The sequence below is a fragment of the Epinephelus lanceolatus genome, chromosome 21 (assembly GCF_041903045.1).
Source record: "Epinephelus lanceolatus isolate andai-2023 chromosome 21, ASM4190304v1, whole genome shotgun sequence".
In the NCBI taxonomy this organism is placed as follows: Eukaryota; Metazoa; Chordata; class Actinopteri; order Perciformes; family Serranidae; genus Epinephelus; species Epinephelus lanceolatus.
In genome coordinates, this window is record NC_135754.1 from 1483939 (window position 1) to 1506500 (window position 22562).

Consider the following 22562-nt stretch of genomic DNA (forward strand, 5'->3'; position numbering starts at 1 on the left):
ATGGGCACCGCGTTCATGTGTGTTCACATGCTTTCGCTGGTCTCACGCGCAAGCGCGCACACGTGAGCACGGTCCACAGAGAGGCAGTTAGAGCTACAGGCTACAATGAGGCTAAAAACAGAGTTCCAATGATGTTTTTCCAAACAGCTTTTTATGTCGGCGCTTCAGGACACTTGGATCACTACAGACAAGCAGTATGGAGATATTTTCTGATATCAATTATGTGTTCTTGGACGTTTTAATCTGGGTTGCTGTCAGCCATTAGGTGTGCAGTTGTGCTTCTACCCACTTCTCCCTTGGATCTCCGTAAGTGTGAGGATTCTAAGACTTCACCAGAGCCTCCCTCGGCATATGGGTGAGTAGATAATGGCTGAATTTTCATTTTTGGGTGCACTATCCCTTTAAAGCACTGCACAACCATGAAAAGAACTACACTCATTACAGAGCCATTACAACGCTCAATAATTTCACAAAACAATGACACTTAAATGGCAGTAACAAGATATTGTGCAAACTTTGGGTGGCATAGTGGTGCAGTGGTTAGCACTGTCACCTCACAGCAAGAGGGTACCGAGTTTGAATTGGCTGGCTGGCCAGAGTCCTTTTGTGTGGGGTTTGCATGTTTTCCCCATATCAGTGTATGTTTTCTCCAGGTTCTCTTGCTTCCTCCCACAATCCAAAGATTAACTGGGGACTTTAAAGTGGCTGTGAGTGTGAATGGTTGTCTGGACTGTGATAGTCTGGTGACCTGTCCAGGGTGTACCCACCCCTCGCCCAGTGTTAGCTGGGATAGGCTCCAGTCCCCCCACGACCCATTACCAGGATAAGCAGTTGTGGATTTTGAATGAATGTGCAGACCTTTGGGGATTTATCAATATAATAAGCATTACATTTAGTTCACTATTTTAGTCATGATTTTGGTGTATCACAAAAGGGAAAGCTGATTAGGAGGTCCCAGGAGATAATACCCCCACAGTAATGTGGTGTCAGGATGCCACTGAGCATTCACTTCTGATAGCTACATTCCTTGTGGTCAGTCAATGTGAGCTAAAAGTTACCTTTTTGAAAGTATTTCTTCACATTTGATTCCAGATGTGACTCTCACATTGCATAGGCTAATATATTTTCATTTATTGTCCCCCCTGCTCTCCATTCCCCTTGTTCAGAACCTTTTCCTCCAGTTGAAGTCGGCACCCACCGACAGTCTGACATACCGGCTGGCACTGTGTGCATGTCTAGTCAACTACAACCATGGCGGGCTGCGTGCTGTTGCTCACCTCTGGCAGGAGTTCGTCCTAGAGTTGCGCTATCGCTGGGAAAACAACTACCTCATCTATGGGTGGGTACAACACACTCACAACACACTCAGGCTGCTCTTATGTCCAGACCACACTGCCTGCATGAGAGCATGTGTGTGTTGTGAAACCTCTTGCTTTTTATTTCTGTGCCCATGTTAACAGCCACACTGTCACATGGCCAGTTTTTCCTAGGATGGTGAAGGCATGGCCTGCCCTACTCTCCCTCTGACTGGCTTGTACTCAGTGCCTTCGTTGGTTGGATTGGTTGGGTTTAGGCATGAGGATTGAGATTGGTTTGGGTCAGGGTAAGCCAATCAGAGGCAGAGTAGGGTGGGTCACGCTTAAAGGGATAGTGCACCCAAAATGCACCCATTATCTACTCACCCATATGCCGATGGAGGCTCAGGTGAAGTTTAAGAGTCCTCACAATGCTTGCAGAGATCCAAGGGGAGAGGAGGTAGCAACAAAACTCCATCTAATGGAGGCTTAGGGCGCCCCAGATTCAAACATCCAAAAACACATAGTTGAAACCACAAAATATCTCCATACTGCTCATCCATAGTGATCTAAGTGTCCTGTCTCGCACGCAAGCGCGCACACTTGAATGTGGTGCCCAGAGAGGCAGTAAGAGCTACAGGCTACAATGAGGCTAAAAACAGAGTTCAAATGACGTTTTTCCAAACAACTTTTTATGTTGGGGCTTCAGGACACTTGGATCACTATGGAAGAGCAGTATGGAGATATTTTGTGGTTTCAAATATGTGTTTTTGGATGTTTGAATCTGGGTCGCCCTAAGCCTCCATCCTCTCCCCTTGGATCTCCGCAAGTGTGTTGTGAGCACTCTAAGACTTCACCTGAGCCTCCATCGGCATATGGGTGAGTAGATAATGGGTGAATTTTCATTTTTGGGTGCACTATTCCTTTAAGCCATCCTTGGGGGGGGGAAAAATAAAAAAAACTCGAGTGAATAGCGCGGCCTGGCTGCACCTCATCTAGAGACTCAGAGTGTCACCCATTTTTTCCACATGACACATGATTTGCACCAAAAATAAAGAGTGAGATTCAACTGTTGATAGTCTTTGACATCATACCAGGACCATTACACCTGTATCTGTAGAATATGTCACAGACATTAAGAAATATATGTAGTTTTAACTCAACACTTCCTGTTGTCATTTTGAATTAAAATGTGTCACATTAATTGTGGCTTTTATACGAGGCAAACTCGGTGTAGAAAGACAGGGCTGGCAGGCAGCAGCTCCACAGCAGCAATGCTGACTGTGTGGTCATATGCTCACAAGCCGCAGCAGTTCAGCGAGGCAGCCATCACACACAAGTAGAGGTAAACAGTGCGGCCTGGGGTTAAGCCTTGTTTGAAAGGACTACAGGCACAGCACCACACATACGTTTTAACATTTTGAGATGAGATTTGCTAAAATAACAGCCACAAACACCTTATACCTTGTCTTCTTTTACCATAAGAAAAGTGGTAATTTTTGTAATGTTAGCTCATCTTGATCCTCTTGACTGTCATGTAGATTTCATTCCAACATTTCATCACCACTTATTTTGAGTATTCTAACACATTAATAAAATACAGAAATCTAAGATGCACACCATATGCAGAGTCATTATTGATGCAAATGTAGTTGCTCAGTCTGTCCAAACGGTCATGTTCACTCATCCCCGCCTTCTTTTCTTCATGCTTCCTAAACTGCAGACTGGTTAGTGGACCTCCGGATCTTCGCTGTTGTCTTCTGCATCAGAAGCTCCAGGTAGCCATTTATACAGAATGCATAGTGTGTTTTCAGCTATAAATAGTAGACAGGATATTTGATGTTCAAACTGATAAACCTAGTTGTTTTTTGTAAAATATATACTGATTTTGAAAATGTCTGAATAACATTGTAAGTAACACTAATGCCTGAATGACAACAAGCCATCAGTTAAACATAGTGATGAAGACAGCGATGTGAAGTATACCATCTTTGAAAAGGCCTTTATGTTCCCTGCATAGATGTTGAACTGCTGCATTGAGAGGAAGAGGGCCAGAGATGAAGCTCGCAAGGTGCTGGAAAGCAAAGAGAGAGAAGGTAGGGGGTCCGGTGGCTGCCAGAATTCTTGCCCTGTATCAGAGTCTGCAACAGCAACAAGGGAGATGTCGCCGGGAAAATCCTGGGACTCATGGAGCGACAGTGAAGATGAGTTCTTTGAGTGCCTCAGTGACCAGGGGGAGATAGAGGCTCCGCATCCTGAGGCAGATAAGGATAGCAGTAAAAGTAAAGCAGAGGGTCGGCTACACCCCTGTAACAACATGACTCTACTCAACTCTACAGAGCCTCTCTACGTTCCTGTCACACAGGTCAGGATTTGTCTCTTTCTGTCTCTGTCACTCACTCATTAACACACACAGACACACACAGACACACACAGACACACACACACACACACACATATTTTTATCAAGTCTTTGCTTTAAATAAATATGGATCACTTATTTATGAACACAGATTTAATATGCAGAACTCAGTAGCACTAATTATGTCTGTGTTATATCAATATTACTACCATATTACTGTTCTTTATTCCAAATATGATATGTATTGACAGAAAAAAATGCCCTGAAGTAATGCCATATAAGTGTTAATATTGGGTTAGGGCTATAAATACAAAACCCAAAACCAGTGAAGTTGGCACGTTATGTAAATCGTAGATAAAAACAGAATACAATGATTTGCAAATCCTTTTCAACTTATATTCAATTGAATACACTGCAAAGACAAGATGTTTAATGTTCAAACTGAGAAACTTTATTTTTTTTTTGCAAATAATCATTAACTTAGAATTTAAAGGCAGCAACACATTGCAAAAAAGTTGGCACAGGGGCCTTTTTACCACTGTGTTACATCGCCTTTCCTTTTAACGACACTCAGTAAACGTTTGGGAACTGAGGAGACCAATTTTTGAAGCTTTTCAGGTGGAACTCTTTCCCATTCTTGCTTGATGTACAGCTTAAGTTGTTCAACAGTCCGGGGTCTCCGTTGTCGTATTTTACGCTTCATAATGCGCCACACATTTTCAATGGGAGACAGGTCTGGACTACAGGCAGGCCAGTCTAGTACCTGCACTCTTTTACTATAGAGCCATGCTGTTGTAACACGTGCAGAATGTGGCTTGGCATTGTCTTGCTGAAATAAGCAGGGGCGTCCGTGAAAAAGACATTGCTTGGATGGCAACATATGTTGCTCCAAAACCTGTATGTACCTTTCAGCATTAATGGTGCCTTCACATATGTGTAAGTTGCCCATGCCTTGGGCACTAATACACCCCCATACCATCACAGATGCTGGCTTTTGAACTTTGCGCCTATAACAGTCCGGATGGTTCTTTTCCTCTTTGGTCCGGAGGACACGACGTCCACAGTTTCCAAAAACAATTTGAAATGTGGACTCGTCAGACCACAGAACACTTTTCCACTTTGCATCAGTCCATCTTAGATGAGCTCGGGCCCAGCGAAGCCGGCGGCGTTTCTGGGTGCTGTTGATGAATGGCTTTCGCTTTGCATTGTAGAGTTTTAACTTGCACTTGCAGATGTAGCGACGAACTGTAGTTACTGACAGTGGTTTTCTGAAGTGTTCCTGAGCCCATGTGGTGATGTCCTTTACACACTGATGTCGGTTTTTGATGCAGTACCGCCTGAGGGATCGAAGGTCACGGGCATTCAGTGTTGGTTTTCGGCCTTGTCGCTTACGTGCAGTGATTTCTCCAGATTCTCTGAACCTTTTGACGATATTACGGACCGTAGATGATGAAATCCCTAAATTTCTTGCAATAGCTCGTTGAGGAATGTTGTTCTTAAACTGTTCGACAATCAGCTCACGCATTTGTTCACTAAGTGGTGACCCTCGCCCCATCCTTGTTTGTGAATGACTGAGCATTTCAGGGAAGCTGCTTTTATACCCAATCATGGCACCCACCTGTTCCCAATTAGCCCATTCACCTGTGGGATGTTCCAAATAAGTGTTTGATGAGCATTCCTCAACTTTCTCAGTCTTTTTTGCCACTTGTGCCAGCTTTTTTGAAACATGTTGCAGGCATCAAATTCCAAATGAGCTAATATTTGCAAAAAATTACAAAGTTTACCTGTTCGAACATTAAGTAACTTGTCTTTGCAGTGTATTCAATTGAATATAGGTTGAAAAGGATTTGCAAATCATTGTATTCTGTTTTTATTTACGGTTTACACAACGTGCCAACTTCACTGGTTTTGGGTTTTGTAGAAGATAAGAAGTTAAAAGAAGTAAGATGACCTGTTTGTGATATGTTACATTTCTTAATAAATCATAGGATTAGATTAGACTTCAACTTGCTTTTTTTGTTTAGTATTTCACAGTTAGAAATGTTCCCTTTAAGGCCATGCAACACTGCTGTAATTACACACTCCTGATACATTTCTGAGAACTCTGACATGATGTTTTTATGCTTCTGCACTGGTGACAGCTGTTGCCGGAGGCATTATGTTTTCGGGTTGTCTGTCCGTACATAAGTCCATCCCATCCTTGTGAACATGAAACCCCATAATGCCTCGAGGGAATTTCTTCAAATTTGGCACAATGTCCACTTGGACTCAACAATGAACTGATTAGTTTTTGGTGGTCAAAGGTCATGGTCACTGTGACCTAGTCTGTCTCATTCTCCGCGATATCTCAAGAACATTGTGAGGAGATTTCTTTAAATTTGACAAAAATGTCCTCTTGGACTGAAGAATTATCTGATTAGAATTTTGTGGTTGAAGGTCAAAGGTCAAGATTATTGGGACCTCACAAAATATGGTTTTGGCCATAACTTAAGAATTCATATGCTAATTATGACAAAATCTCACACAAATGTCTAATAGGATACAATAATGAAGTGATGACATTTTCTATCTAAAAGGTCAAAGGTCAACTTCACTGTGACATCATAATGTTCTGCATGAAACACTTTTCTGGCCGTTATTCCACGTCATATCTCAGTAACAGAGGGGAAGACATTTGGTCAGATACTAAATTGGTGACACTAATCTTGGGTGTCTACCTTGAAACTGGAGATTGTAAAGATCTAAGATCTGTAAGAAGTTTTTTTTAAAACGCAAAGGACAGACTTGAAATTGAAATGCTCACAATGCTGTATAGTAGCCAGGGGTATATTCCACAATGTTGTCACCCAACCTAACTGGCATGCTGTATATGGGTCAACGTTTGGGATTCAACATGGTTCAACAATTATTTGAACCTTGCTATATATGCAACATTGTGGAGAATAAATATAAGGCCACACACAGCTATAATGTACTTTATATTTCATTATACATAATCCAGTGAATCTGTTACGTGTGTTAATGTGAGGTTTGAAAACTTTTCATCAAGTCACATTATTAAATTAGTAGGAATTTTTTGTTCAAACCATAAATTAACAGAAACTCCTGTGCAAATGAGGCAAGTCTTTCAGTGAATGGAAATGCTTTGATGCTGCTGTGTGTCTGTGTTTGGTTTTTAGGAGCCTGCTCCCATGACAGAGGATCTGTTAGAGGAGCAGTCAGAAGTACTGGCCAAACTAGGCACATCAGCTGAAGGTACCCACCTTCGTGCCAGGATGCAGAGCGCCTGTCTGCTCTCTGACATGGAGTCCTTCAAGGTGAATAGGCAGACATCCACATATTCAATCTGTACTTGTACATTTACTATCCACCTGTGTGTCCTGCACAGTCCATTTATTTTTACACTACATTGCATAAAAACAAGTTGTCCATTAATCATTGGGTTCAATCGCCAGCTTCTCCTGTCCTCATGTTCAAGTGCCCATAAAGGGATACCTGCCCATTTTCAATCAGCTTTGTATCATAGCAAAGTTGATAGAGTGTGGGTATAAACCATGGTAAACTTCCTTTTTTCTTACCAGCTCTTTTCCAAGTGAAACTCAACCAGATCATGTGTTCAGCATCATTCAGCACTGACTCTGGGACTGTTGCCCCAGCTACAGATTGTATTTCCACTTTCTCGTTTGCCCACCACCACAGGCACTGAGTGTAGAAGCAGATTGAGAGATAGAGTGGGCCGTTTTGCCGGCAAGCTGCGAGCGTTTAGACACACGGAGCCGGACTGGTGAGTTGATCCGAGGTGCCCAATTTTCCGCCTTGTAGGGTAAACATATTGGCGGAACCTTTTTGGTTTAAAAAGAACGGGGCGCCCTTCCGCCACAGGAGGGGCTGTTGATTACTTGTGGGAGGAGCTGTTGATGACACACCGCACGTGCGACCCACTGGCGGTGGATAAACAGGAAACAGCTGATAGCAGGAATGAGCAGCTAATACTAGTAGCAAGAGGGAAACTGTGTACGACATCTATTGCACATCTGTCCGATCCCTCCTCAGTTGCTCTTCCTTAGGTTTCTACCATTTTTTTCCTCTGTAAAAGGTTTTTTTTGGGGGGAGTTTTTCCTTATCCGCTGCGAGGGTCCAAAGAACAGAGGGATGTCATATGCTGTAAAGCCCTCTGAGGCAAATTGTGATTTGTGATATTGGGCCTTATAAATAAAATTGATTGATTGATTGATTGATTGAAACGCAAACCTGACAGACACTGTAAAGATGAGCAACTGGGGAGACGAGGAATTGCATGCCCTCCTTGCCCTTGCAAACGACGAGGCAATTAATTGTCAGATGACGGGGACGGTGAAGAATGGGCCGACTTACGAGAGAATCGCCGAAGGACTGACTAGCCGCGGCTTCCCTCCCACGTCACTGTTTACGTCACACGCTGAGCTACACGTTTTGTTACCTGCTCACGCCCCCCCCCCCATTGCCCCGAAAGAGGCACATTCTGTATAAACAAAAGTAGGTAGGTGGCATTTCGCTGCACTCCCCGATTTTGATTTTATACTGCCAATGCTGAAAGAAGACTGATTGGGCTTTCCTGCAAATTTGCACAATTCCTGTTTAAAAGGGGCTACTGACAATGAGAACACTTTCAGTCTCATATTGTGATGCAGTTCATTTCAATTGCACTGTGTGTTCACATCTTGCAGGCTTACAAAAGGACAGTCAATCATATCATGTGTCATACAGAACAACATGGTCAGCCATGTCTCTTCACTGAGGTCAAAATGTCTGTCCCTTCCTTGCTCAGAGTTGCTCCAAGAATTTTCCTTAATAACTCCTAAGCAAAGACTCCTTGCAAGAATTTTTTAGGCTAAGTTAGGAGCTCTCTGACAGTATTCTCAGAATGTTCATGAATACGGACAGATTTTTTTAATTTTGGATCAGTTACATTTGTATACAGATGGGAGTAAGACTGGTTTCCTCTCTTTACACAGGCAGCCAACCCAGGTTGTGTTCTGGAGGACTTTGTGCGCTGGTACTCACCTAGAGATTACGTGGAAGAGGAGATGGTTGATGAGAAGGGTAACAAGGTGGTGAAAGGTGAGCTTAGTGCCAGGATGAAGATCCCAGGCAACATGTGGGTGGAGGCTTGGGAGGCAGCCAGAGTAACACCTGCACGCCGCCAGAGAAGACTTTTTGACGACACTAAGGAGGCCGAAAAGGTAATTTTCAGTACAGCTGCACAATACCTCTACTACTGACATAACTACATTTATGAAAGACCTGTTTCATAAAGCATGCCAAGAAAAGTGGGATTTAAAGTTCAAAACCTGACTTGAATGAACCTAACGAATTATGAACGAGTGAACCAAAACCGGACTTGAATGAACCTAACTTACTTACTCCTCTTTATCCCCTATGGGACATAAGGCTTCAATGAGCTCTTTCCATTGTGTTCAGTCCTTGGCAGCATTTTGTGCCTCTCCCCCATGTTCTGCACCAGGTGGTTTTAAGCCTCCCAGACTTTCTTAAGTCTTGTGGTATCCATCTTAAGGCATCTTTCATCTTTCATCAGAATCAGCTTTATTTGCCAAGTACGTGTGTAAATACAAGGAATTTGACTCTGATAGACTTGCTCTCAATGTACCAAAATTTAGAAGAAGTGGAATATACAGAAATATACAATATACAAATATACATCAAATATTAAAGAAATATACCATATACAAGGATGAAAGTGTGTGTTGTTTGTTGTTGTTTGTCCATTCTGTGGCTGTTAGGGGTTCATCAGAGCGACAGCCTGGGGGAAGAAACTGTCTTTGTAATGGGTAGTTTTGGCGAACAGTGCTCTGTAGCGCCTACTGGAAGGGAGGAGTTTAAGCAGATTGTGTCTGGGGTGTGAGGTCTCTACAGCAGTGTTGGGTAAGGGTTACTTTAAAAGTAATCAAAGTACGTTACTGCATTACTTTTAAAAAAGTAACCAGTTACTTTACTCTGTTACTCCCTGAGTAAAGTAATTCAATTACTTTAAATGTACTTCCAACGTTACTCCCTGAGAAAAGTAACTCAAGCACTTTTAAAGTACTTTTGAGTATTCTACATTTCCTATTGGGCAATGGACCACAGGGCGCTAAGCCTACATTTTTTTTGTCTCCAAAATTAAAGTTATGGACCACTTGCCCTTCACTGAGATCCAGTTCTCCCATCACAGCCGCTGCCGTAGACAACTGTATGACAACAACACCCCAGCATTTTTAATATTTCCTCTAGGGATGTTACCACACAAAGTAAAAGGGGGAAATGATGGTGTGAAACAACAGGAGCAGCAACCTGTCCATCTTATTTGCCAGAGAGCGGACATTTGCCAGGTGTACAGACGGGAGTGGAGCACGTAATCCCCGTTGTCGTCTCCGGCAAATCCCAAGGAGAGCCGCTGCGCCTCCGACCAAAATCTCTGCAAAATTTGCTGGGTCAAAAAAACAGAAACTAATTTCCAATGGAGGACTGACCAATGTGTCAAAGTTCCTCTCTGCTGAAGGTGACCAGCAAGGGGGAGCAGGAAGCTAAAAAAACAGACAAAACCAGGAGAAGTACGAGAGGGAAGTCTCGAGGCGGCCATCCGCAGCGCTATCTTGAATGATCCGGCTCTGTTACATTCTCAGCCCATGACCTAGCCATCACAGACATCTATGTGTTTTCCTTGGTGATGCTTACGCTACCTGTTTTCTTGTACAGTTAAAGGTTGCATATTTTGTCTGGCCAGAAGATCTGGCATATTTGTCTGAAGAACCCGTTGGGAAAGATTTAGACTCTCCTCCATAGTAGTCCATTCAGATACATATTCTTACCTGACAAGATGACCTACTCGACATTTATACTGATTGTAGTCCATTGTGGTAGATACTTTTACCTGACAGGATGATCTACTCCCCATTTATACAGGTATTAGTCTATTGTAATAGATATTTGTACGTGACAGGATGACCTACTCCACATTTATTCAGCAGAAGTCCATTCTGTTAAATATTTGTACTTGACAGAATGACCTACTCTACATTTTCACGGATAGTAGTCCATTCTGATTGATATTTGTACCTGACAGGATGACCCATTCCACTTTTATACAGGTATAAGTCCATTCTGATAGACATTTGTACCTGACAGAATGTTCTACTCTACATCCGTACAGATAGCAGTCATTCTGATAGATATTTGTCCCTGACAGAATGACCTCCATCCATCCATCCATTTTTGTCTGCTTATCCGGGGCTGGGTCGCAGGGGCAGCAGGCCGAGCAAAGCGCCCCAGACACCTCTCTCCCCAGCAACACTTTCCAGCTCCTCCTGGGGGACCCCGAGGCGTACCCAGGCCAGATGAGATATGTAATCCCTCCAGCGTGTTCTGGGTTTGCCCCGAGGCCTCTTACCAGTGGGACGTGCATGGAACACCTAAAGCGAGAGGCACCCAGAATCAGATGCCCAAACCACCTTAACTGACCCCTTTTGACGCGAAGGAGCAGCGGCTCTACTCTAAGCTCCGTCCGGATGTCCGAGCTCCTCTTTCTATCTTTAAGGCTGAGCCCAGCCATCCCCCAGAGGAAACTCAATTCGGCTACTTGAATCCGCGATCTCATTCTTTCGGTCACTACCCAGAGCTCATGATCATAGGTGAGGGTTGGGACGTAGATAGACCAGTAAATCCAAAGCTTCCCCTTCCGGCTCAGCTTCCTCTTCACCACGACGGACCGGCGCAGTGCCTGCATCACTGCAGAAGCCGTGCCAAACCGCCCATCCATCTCATGCCCCATTCTACCCTCACTCGTGAACAAGACCCCGAGATACTTGAACTCCCTCACTTGAGGCAGTAACTCCCCCCAACCTTGGAGAGGGCAAACCACCCATTTCTGGCAGAGCACCATGGCCTCAGATTTGGAGGTGATGACTCTCATCCCGACCGCTTCACACTCAGCTGCAAACCATCCCAGTGCATGCTGGAGGTCACGGTGTGATGAAGCCAACAGAACCACATCATCTGCAAAAAGCAGAGATGCAATTCTGAGGTCCCCAAACCGGACCCCTTCCTCCCCCTGGCTGCGCCTCGAGATCCTGTACGTTAAAATCACCAACAGGATCAGTGACAAAGGACAACCTTGGCTGAGGCCAACACCCACTGAGAACGTGTTTGACTTTACACCAAGTATGCGGACACAGCTCCCACTTTGGTCATACAGGGACCGGATGGCTCGTAGCAGCGAGCCCAGTACCCCATACTCCCGCAGGACCCCCCACAACACCCCCCGAGGGACACGGACGTAAGCCTTCTGTTATGACTTAAATAGCTTAAATTACATGATTGATTGTTTAATTAATTGATTTGTAGTTAGGTGACATGATAAATGTATAATTCATTGTTTATGTTAATTGTGATTGTTACATTGATTATTATTTCCAGTGATTTCATGATTAATAGTTAAAATGGAATCCAAATAATTGAATACATTAGGACTATGTTTTATTTCATTGTGTTAGACTACTAAGAGAACTACAAGACCCAGAAGGCTTTGTGCCTCGAAAAGACTGGAATGAGAACGTGAACTTTAACTAGTTGGCAGCCGACTGTTAGCAAAAAGAAAAGTCGAGTGAATGTAGCACCTGTTGGTGGCCTGTAAATGAACACAGTTTTCTTATATAAAGAAGTTTTATTTTCTATCTGCTGCCTGGTCATTTTGAAGGCGCCGAAACCCGGGAAGGCATGAGCCCTTTAGAAGAAAATGAAAACGAAGCTGTAGCTGCTAGCTGCTAACTCTGTAGCTGCTAACTCTAGAATGGCCGAAGAAGAACATCGGATTGAAATGGACAGAATGAGACGAAAGCGAGGTACCATCAGAGGTGCTACTACACAGACTTTGAACCAGATTGACTTGGAAATGAACAAGTCAACTCCTGATGTCGAGAACCTGAGCACTTTACTAGATGTGCTTGGATGATGTGGAGGCTGAGATCAGGACCACAGAAGAATACAGGGAGCGCGTGATCATGGTGAGAAGCTGCACGCGACGCATGATAAGGAACAAAGAACTGAGTCCACCGGCAGCACCACATAGGGTGAGCGATGCTAACACAAATGACTCAGCTAGATCACAGAGACAAACAGTAAAGCTACCCAGGTTGGTCATTGAGAAAAACAATGGAGAGGTCAGCAAGTGGCAGGACTTTTGGAGTCAGTATGAGACTGCCATTCACAACAATGATGCACTGTGTAATAGAGAGAAGTTCACTTATCCTATCCTAACCTATCTCACTGGACCAGCTGCAAGGGCCTTAGCAGGACGGTAGTTATTCTACACCTTCTCCAAGTCCATAAAGCACATGTAGACTGGATGGGCAAACTCTCACGACCCCTCCAGCAACCTCGCAAGGGTAAAGAGCTGGTCCACTGTTCCACAGCCAGGACAGAATCTGCATTGCTCCTCCTGAATCCATGGTTTGACAAATGGTCGGAGCCTCCTTTCCAGCACCCTGGAGTAAACTTTACCCGGGAGGCTGAGCAGTGTGATACCCCGATAGTTGGAGCACACCCTCCGGTCCCCTTTTTTGAAAATGGGGACCACCATCCCAGTCTGCCACTCTGCAGGCACCATAGCCGACCTCCACGCGACACTGAAAAGGCGTGTCAGCCAATCCAGAACCTTCAGCATCTCAGGGCGAATCTCATCCACACCCGGCGCCTTGCCATCTGGGAGCTTTTTAACTACCGCAGCAATCTCTGCCAGGGATATGGGCAAGAGTTCCCCCGAGTCTTCAGGCTCTGCCTCGTTCATGGTGGATGTTATGGTCAGGTTCAGGAGATCCTCAAAATGCTCCTTCAACTGTGCGAAGACAGTTCGGGTCACCAGTTCTCCTTCTCTGCTGAGCACAGCCTGAGACAAGCCCTGCTTCCCCTTCCTGAGGCGTCTAACTGTCTGACACAACTTCCTAGAGGCCAACTGAAAGTCCTTCTCCATAGCCTCCCCGAACTCCTCCCACACCCGGGTTTTTGCTTCAGCAACCGCCACAGCTGCAGCCCTTCTGGCTAACCGGTACCTGTCTGCTGCCTCAAGAGACCCCTGGGCCAGCCAGACCCAAAAGGCCTCCTTCTTCATCCTGTCAGGTTCTTCTGTTGCCGCCATGACAGGTACCAACAACCTTTTGACCACAACTCCTCCACAGCTGCCTCCACAGTGGAGGTGCAAACATGGTGTTTGTAATGGCCAGTCCATGACAAGTCCAATAACAAAACACCACTTTGGTTCAGATCAGGCAGGCTGTTCCTCCCAGTCACCCCCTCCAGGTTTCTCCTTCATTGCCCACGTGAGTGTTGAAGTCCCTCAGGGGAACTGTTGAGTCCCCAGCTGGCACCCCTTGCAGAACACTGCCAAGACACTCCAAGAAGGCCGGGTACTTCGCACTGTTGTTCAGTGCGTATACACAAACAACAGTCAATTTATGCAATTTATTTGATTTATTATTTATTTAAAGTGATTCTTATAAACTTAATTTTTTTGATTGATAATAGTTAATTAAGTAAAATCATCACCATAAAGTCAGTAGTAAAATCATGGCTTACACATCTGGTCAGTATTTTAAGAGCTCAGGTTGTGCAATAATTGAGGCTTGACAGTTTGCCTGCCCCAGTTAGCTGGAACTGCGATGAATTTCCTTTATGGTTCCAGATCAACTGAAAATGTGTCAGACTAACTGAAACAAGCCTTGTGTATTTGGTTAACTCACTTTATGAAAAAGGCCAAATATATAACTGTGAGAGATCAGCAAGAAACAAAAGGAAGCAGATGATATTGAAAACTGAACCTGGGTTTTGTCTTTCAGGTTCTGCACTATTTGACATTGCAGAAACCTGCAGATCTGACCTGCCATCTCCTGCCCTGTGTACTCCATGCTGCTGTTCTGAAGTTAAAGGAGGAAGGTGAGTCAAGATAGTTCTGTCGAACATTTGTTAGAACATCAAACAGTAAAACATATGGGTTCTTAGTACAAGCAAACCACTGTATCAATAAGACCAACACATAGTAATAAATCTGAAACAATTCAAGATAGCAAAAGTTTTTGTAAACAAATTATTTTTTAATATACTTTTTACACTATAAAGGCAATTAGCACAAAAACAAAGAAAAAATATAGAGCAATGCACGGTTGGGGAAAAGAAAAGACAATTATGAGGTCATGAGCTGTCTAAAGTCAAGGCAAATTTTCCTAATTCAAAGTAGGAAATCATACATGATACATACAATAACCATGTAAGATCTGTGTAATTGGCTAAATAAACACCATTTTTTCCACTGTTTTTCTCCCAGGTCTTTTTGAAGTTGTATGGAATAGGTCACCTGTTCTAGAAGATGCAAGTGTGCAGTGGGACAGTTTTTCTGGAGCCACTATTTTGTAATGGCCTTTTTACTTGCTGCCTCCAAGATCTTAAGTAGATAGGTTTCATCTTTTCTTAGTCCGTGAGGGATATGTCCAAGATAAAGGGATGTGAACGTTGTACTAATACTAAAACCCAAAGTATTTGAAATGATTGTTACTTGTACTTCCTTCCAAAAAGTCTGAATAGAAGGACAAGACCAAAAAGTATGGGCAAGGTTGACCATGATTTCTCCACATTCCCTCCAGCAGTGTAGCTGGTTGCCAGTTTGTTCAGTTGTGTTCTGTTTGAGTGTGATGAAAAAGCAAATCAGGTTTTTCCAGCAGAAGTCGCTCCAGGTCCTGGAGTTAGTGGAGGTTGACTGTGTTTCCCAGACATTCAGCCACATGTCCTCAGTTATATCAATGTCAGCTCTTTTTCCCATCGTTGTTTCATGCAATTTGTAGTGTCCTCATTCAGTATTGTGATGCCATGGTATAACTTGCTTATTCCTGTTGTAAATTATACTGGTAGTTCTCATTGGGGGGACACCAGGCACCATTTGTTGGGACTGTGCCTCAACAAGGGCCTGACCTCATAATAGATCTCCAATTAAAGTATCAAATTGGCTATCTGAAATGATTAATAATTATTACTAATAATTATTAATTATGTTAAATAATGTGATTTAATTTACATTAAATCACCCCGTGGGGCATCATTCCCGATATCAGTCTCATTAAGTTTATTAAACTATCAATTTGGAATTTTGATTAATAATGAAATTAATAACAATAACCAAATTTAATAGTAAAGCCTGAAGGATTTCGGAGTTCTTGACGTAGCAGAGGTTGACTATTGATTCAATCTTGTGCAATATTAAACAGACAGCCGGTATGACTCCAAAAATAAATTTATTCATAAAGGAAGCAAAGCAAAACAAAACACCCAAATTCGAACTAACTAACTATATACAAGCAAGTATAAGCGTCAATGAATACATAAATGACAGCTAGTGGTTCTCTTGGATTAGTACCTTTTACCTTTTTGCAATAATAATCATGGAGCTGTAAATACCTATAGAAGTCCTACAGTAGCTCTGAATGGACAAACAAAACACTGGCTCTAGATAGGGCTAGTCATATTTTCTTTCTCTTACGTGGGTGGCACACAGGAGAAGTTTCAGTTGGCTGCAGTCTGCAATGTCACTGCTAGATGGCACTAAATCCTACACAATAAGCCCTTTTGCCATTATGTCAAAAGTATGAGTATAGCTCAGTATACTTTTCTGAAGATTATCCACAGTACACACAAAGAAAGATAAACTTAAAGTACATTAATGGAATCAAGTGGGAATGGGATGCCAGAAATGTAGGAAACACATGTATTAAGTTGATTTAAATAACTCATTCACATGTACAAGAAACCTAATCTGAAGCTTAAATCTGCTAATTGCCAACTAATTTAGCTAACTGTGTTACATTTCTAATCTTTTGTCATGTTTTACTTGCGTGTTTCAAAAATATCTGCGTATTGAAACTATAATTTCTAATAATGACAAGCGATATATATGTGCAGTCCTTATTTAGAAAGCACTACGAGCACTCAGAAGCAGGTGTAGATTTTGTTAGTACCTATGAAAAGATCAGAACTGCTAACATATTTATGAATGCCGAAATACATGTAAATTTCCCTCTGCAACAGTTTACACACAAATTTGTTCTGCTCACATTTCAACCCAATATGTGTATTGTTGGGGAAAAAATCTGTACTAACTTTACATGGCAACCACAATATATGTTACTATGTGCACAGTGCAGAAAATAATAATGTAGTGTGGTGTTCCTCTCAAAAACTGGATCCTGCTTGACCTCATGTTTGTTGCTGTAAGAAATCTGCTAGTGAAGTAAACTTAATCAAATGTAATGAAGACTGCCATACCTGAAGAACAACTAATTGCTGAAAATATGAAAAATTATACAATACAGTATAGCATATTGTATTGAACAGTATTTTACAGTGGGATATAACAAATGGAGGATTTTTTCATATTCTCCTTACCTTGACCACCTGCCTGCTGTCTATGACTCTAAAAACTTTGCCATTGTTTTTTCGTCTTTCTCCTCTCCTCTGTCTCCCTTTTGACCCCCTTGCTAACAGAGTCGGTAGAAGACATTCCATCAGTCAGAAAAAACATTCAGCAAGCTGCAAGTCAAGCCAGCAAGCTGCTGCACCCCATCAACCATGACTACAAGAAGTTAGAGGTCAGTGACAGGAGGGAGTGGAAGTTAACTCCACACACTGCTCATTTTTAGAAGGATGAGACATCTCTCTCACTTTGTGTTCAGTCATTCCATTTAACTGCTATGAAACTTTATGCACTGGAGAAGTTGATTGTCCAACACAATTTGACAAATAGTTCACAGCTGTTTAGGTGGCAGAGTTACACTTTTCAGGAAGATGAAATCAATTATAGTCTTCTCTCACTGACAGTTTTGTGTTTTCATTCTCTGAAAACAGACTGAAGGTGTTTCATAGTTTTGGTTCTGTATTCCAGCATATTGTATATGAAAGGAAACAATTCATCAGGTTCATCAGTAAATTGTGTGTAGTATTCAGTGTTTTCTTGTTATAACTCCACGCCGATGATAGTCATTGGCGGAAGCATTATGTTTTCAGGTTGTCCGTCCGACCTGAGAACCAGATCCTGACAGTTATATTTTAGCTCTAATTATATTAAATATATTGTACTTTTCTAATTGTTTCTGTGATTTATTGCATTTTGTATGACTTTAAATACTATTAAAAAGACTTTGAGGAAAAAAAAAGACCAAAAAAACAAACATTTGCATGTCAACCTTGTTCTCATTGTTTAACTTCAAATCCACTTACAGACTGGACTAAAACTATACATAATCCTTATACATGTGTACCACACTCTATCTGTTAATGTGTTGAAGTCAGAGCATATGTCTTGATACTCCTCCAGCTTCTGTTCTGAGAGCATGTATGTGTGGCCTTTTTCCATTTGTAGGATTTCATTAACCAGCTGATGGCTATAGAGACAGTCATCACCCGAGGTCGCTCGCTCAAGGCCAAGTTTGCAATTTGTGAGGGTGGTAAGGGAGAGGATACAGAGGAGCTAGAGAAGTAAGTTACACATATTTTGTTTTTGTCATTTATGCACATAGTAGGGGTGGAAAATACTAAAAATTTGGTGTTGGTCTGACAATAAGTAATATGGGGCCAGAATCACTGATATTGATTCTGATACCAATACTTTTTATTATTAAGAGCGGCTTATGTACTTTAACGCAGGAGGGAGCAGTGTGTAATGATTTATAAGGTGAATAATCAGTCTGCTTAAGTAACAGCTAATGTTGACCAGTTACAGTCTCGGAGTGTAACTGGTCAACTTCTGAAAGTCTAACATTAACCGATGCTTAAGATTTAATTAGACTAAAATATTAATTGCATTACTGTATACTAAGATATTCCTTGCCTGAGTGTTTCTGAAAAGACTCTGCCAGTAAACTCAGTCTCTGTGTCGGGACTCTGGATGCTGTACTGCTTCTCCACAGTAGCGGGAAGCATGTTTTTACAATACTTCAGGTATTTAGACATGTAGCTATTTCAAGGTGTACATAAATGTGACAGTTTGGCAGTACTCCTAATTGAGTCTGTATGTAGTCAGAGATTTCCTAAATTAAAATTGATCAGTCATTTTCAGAATGTTTTTTTCTAGCAACCTAAAAACAAAGAATAAAGTAATTTCCCTAACAATTTAGTGGGATCCTTTCATTTATAATCTGCACAGATAACATGTTTTGTACCAACCTGTTGTCATTACAAGATTATCAAACACCTGTGCTTTGTGACGCCACTTGGTGTCTCATGTCGATGTACAGGGCATCCTTAGTGTATCTATGTGATGCACAGTTGAAACACATTGTAACATGTGGTTAATGTTGTGAAACGGTCTTGGTTAGGTCTAGGCAACTAAAGTACTTGGTTAGGTTTATGTTTAAGCCTTTAAGTTTGTTACTTAGCGTAATCTTATGTGATGTAAATATGTAATTTTTACTGACTACAGCAGTGCCACTGGAATCATGATGTCTCTCTCCAGGTTTGTCAGCTCCCTGCTCGAAGAACCAGAGGTGGTGGTGGTTGGAGCTGGCCAGGGGCCAGCTGGTGGCATCATCCATAGGCTGTTTGTCAATGCTCAGAGGGTAAGCAGCCTCACTCTGGGTCCCTCTCTCCTGCTTCGTGTCACATTTTATCAGGGGTGGTTATCTCTTTAAATGGTTATGCTAGCCTGTATCTTGAAAATACGACAAGACCAGGTATTGTAATATACAGAAAGATTTCCATGTGGCTAGGTTTCATTTCATGTTTGGAAATAGAAGCAAAATTGAAAGCTAATTACACAGATAGGTTGCTTCAACTGATCATCATCTCTGCATCATGGCTGTCTGTCTGACAGTGGTTTGATGGCATCACCCTGCTCACAGCTGCAGAGACAGAGATTTGCATTTGAATCTTAGGACTGAGACTTTTTACATGCATCTGGTGCCTTGGAGCCAACTTGAAGTACAAATTAATTTCCCATGTACTTGAGGCTGGCATGTGTAGTGTCTGTAGCAATGTAGTAATCCAAATGAATCTGTGTAAATCATTAAATCATGTATTAGCTGCCAAAAAATACTGCGTGGTTATCACCGTCAGTACAATTTCATAAACCTTTTAGAACATCATCATAAAAATTTGAATGAGCCTTCACATAGAGGATGTGTTGTTGGAGCCTTCTGTCATCTTGCTCGTAGATGAATGATCCCAGTCAGCTCCACACAGTGAAATGCATTGATCTTAAACTTCTTCCATACCTTTCCTCTGCCTGCCTGACTGACAGCTCAAACAACACATACAAAAAAACGTGTTTATAAAACACATGGAATTCTCCCACTGTTCTCTTTTCTCGTTTTAAAAGGATAGTGCACCCAAAAATGAAAATTCAGCCATTATCTACTCACCCATATGCCGACGGAGGCTCATGTGAAGTTTTAGAGTCCTCACATCCCTTGCGGAGATGGGGCTAGCAACAAAACTCCACCTAATGGAGGCTGGGCGCCCCAGATTAAAACGTCCAAAAAACACAGCCTCAGCACTATCCCTTTAAGCAACATTTTTGTTGATTTTTGGGCCCTTAGAGGTGTGAGATTTTTTTTTCTGTGATGTCAGCCAGTGCTGGGAAATGGATTGTAATTATATGAAACACATCTGTATCTCTAAAGTAATATATACCAACTATAATAAAATAAATCAATACAATACAAGAACCTAACATTAAATTAAATAGTAATTTGCCCTGGGTCATCAGCCATATCTGCTGTGGATAATGTACTGTATGAGAGCAAGTTTTATTTATTACTGAGGAATTGTTGACTGTTGTATCTGCACAGCATGCATTCTCACATCCCTGACAAAGTCAACAACCAAACAACTGTCCAAAGGATATTTGTAATAAGCATCCTGTCATCAAGGGTTCACAAAATAACTCCCCTTCAACATATTGTTTCTGCCTGAGTGCCATCTCCTGCATCAGGTTAAGAAAGCTCCAGAGTTCCCCTGAATATCAGCAGATATAGGGATCATTCCAGAATCAGGGAAGTGTGATAACTGCTGTTACTCCCTGACCTAAAAGTAAGACCAAAGTTGTGTCAACCTGAGGATTTTTGGCCAGTTAGGACTGATTTCCTAGTCTGAGACACTTGATAACGACAGCCTCAAAACAATTGTTTAGGCCGACAGAAACTAGCAGGGTTCCGACAGTTTAGTGGGAAAACGTAAGGAATCAGCATTGCAGTCTCTGCTTCATCTGACATTCTTGTAGATTATTGCATTACAGAGGCTTAAAGGCTGAGAGTGTAAGATTAAGGGGGATTTTGTGGCATTGCATGGTGAGGATTGCAGATTGCAACCAGCTGAAATTTCTCCTGAGAATTAGAATTCGTTCAGTGTTCATTGTTTAGGAGCTGACTTATCCATAGAGATCCCGTCCTCTCCAAAACAAACAGATGAGATGATTTAAACCGGAAGACTGTTAGAGCTTTGATGTTAGAAAAAAAATGTGTTTTTCCGACACTGCTTGTCGCAAAGCGGCTGCTAACTATGGTGGCTGATGTGAAAATAAATGTCCCTATCTGGAGCCAGTGTTTGGATTGTCTGTTCTGGGCCACTGTAGAAACAAGGGAGTGCAACATGGCAATCACTGTGAGTGAGGACTTGCTCACTATATAGATAGAAATGGCTCATTCTAGGTTAATGAGAACACAGCGATTCATATTTTCAGGTAATTGTAAACTAATGAACAAATACTTATTGCTTAGTCAGTCAATAAATCAAACATTTATTTGTCACGTGGAATTATACAAGGTACACCTTAAGTGAAATGTGATTCCATCAGCTCCTTTAAATTGTTCACTGTAATTTAGTCCTTTTTTGCGTGTTCTTACATTGTTGGCTGCTGCTTTATAATTAGGGCTGCCAGGACCCTGTTGTTATCCTGCATCTTCATCTTCTTCTTCTTCCGAGGAAATCCTACTTCCCATGCACGAAAAATCACAAAACTTTGCACAAAGGTCCAGTCCCATGCCAGATTGCCTCAACTGCAAAAACAGGCCAATAGTCCTGATGGTGGCGCTACAGCAAGCCTCTAAAGTTCAAAATTTTGAAAATTCACAACAAATCAACCATATGTGCTACAGATTTACAACTTTCACCAAAATATAGCCCCAATACTGAAGAAACATTTGTACATTTAAACCTGTTGCAAATTATGAAGTCCATCATTCTGTTTTTTGTTTTTTTTCAAAAAACTGTAAAACTTATTAAACCTATCTCCTCCCACAATTTTTGCTCAATTGACACCAGAGCATCTTCAGACTGTCCTACACAAACGATCCACACAGATTTTTGATTTATTGAAAATTGAGCCTACAGTGCATCAAAATGTTTGACTGTAAACGGTATTGTAAACATGTACTTGCAAATTCTTGCTAAATACATTTTCAATGTTCATTAAAAAAAAAGACAAAACTTTGGAGTCATGGTAGATGATGTTTGGAAAATATGAGAATTTTATCTCAAAAACTGAATTTTTTACAGCATTTTGAATTTCGCTCTCATGCGAACAATTGGAGTCAATGCAAAAATGGCTTTTTAAACATCAGTTTTTCACTTATGGAGCCAATAAATCATTGTTAAAAACAAATTACCAACATCTCCATGCTGTCTAGATGCAATTTGTGTATTTTCGGATTTTTGTCTTAATAACTGAATTTTTGACAGCTGTTTGAAATCTGCCTTTACGCACTAACAGTTGCTGTCTTGCACACAGGTGACTGGCTTAGTCAGTTTGTGAAGCCACATGTGACATTTCCGTTTGCCAATTAGCTCAGTGAGATAGAGGATGGTTCTTGGTGTTGAAGATTGTGAGTTCAAGCCTCAGC

General features: G+C 41.9%; 1 protein-coding gene across 3 annotated transcripts in view; it reads left to right on the forward strand.

The window, feature by feature from the left end:
- rab3gap1 (RAB3 GTPase activating protein subunit 1) overlaps positions 1–22562 on the forward strand; it is a 123731-nt gene that overhangs the window by 85211 nt on the left and 15958 nt on the right. For 2 of the 3 annotated variants that reach the window (XM_033611608.2, XM_033611609.2), the window contains exons 15-23: positions 1167–1339; positions 3019–3073; positions 3316–3660; positions 6837–6974; positions 8652–8879; positions 14523–14619; positions 17215–17318; positions 18089–18204; positions 19181–19283. In XM_033611608.2, the coding sequence (XP_033467499.2) occupies positions 1167–1339; positions 3019–3073; positions 3316–3660; positions 6837–6974; positions 8652–8879; positions 14523–14619; positions 17215–17318; positions 18089–18204; positions 19181–19283 (1359 nt within the window). Of the gene's footprint in view, positions 1–1166; positions 1340–3018; positions 3074–3315; positions 3661–6836; positions 6975–8651; positions 8880–10882; positions 12917–14522; positions 14620–17214; positions 17319–18088; positions 18205–19180; positions 19284–22562 lie in introns of those variants that run through there. The other variant, XM_078163410.1, reaches the window with a different exon arrangement.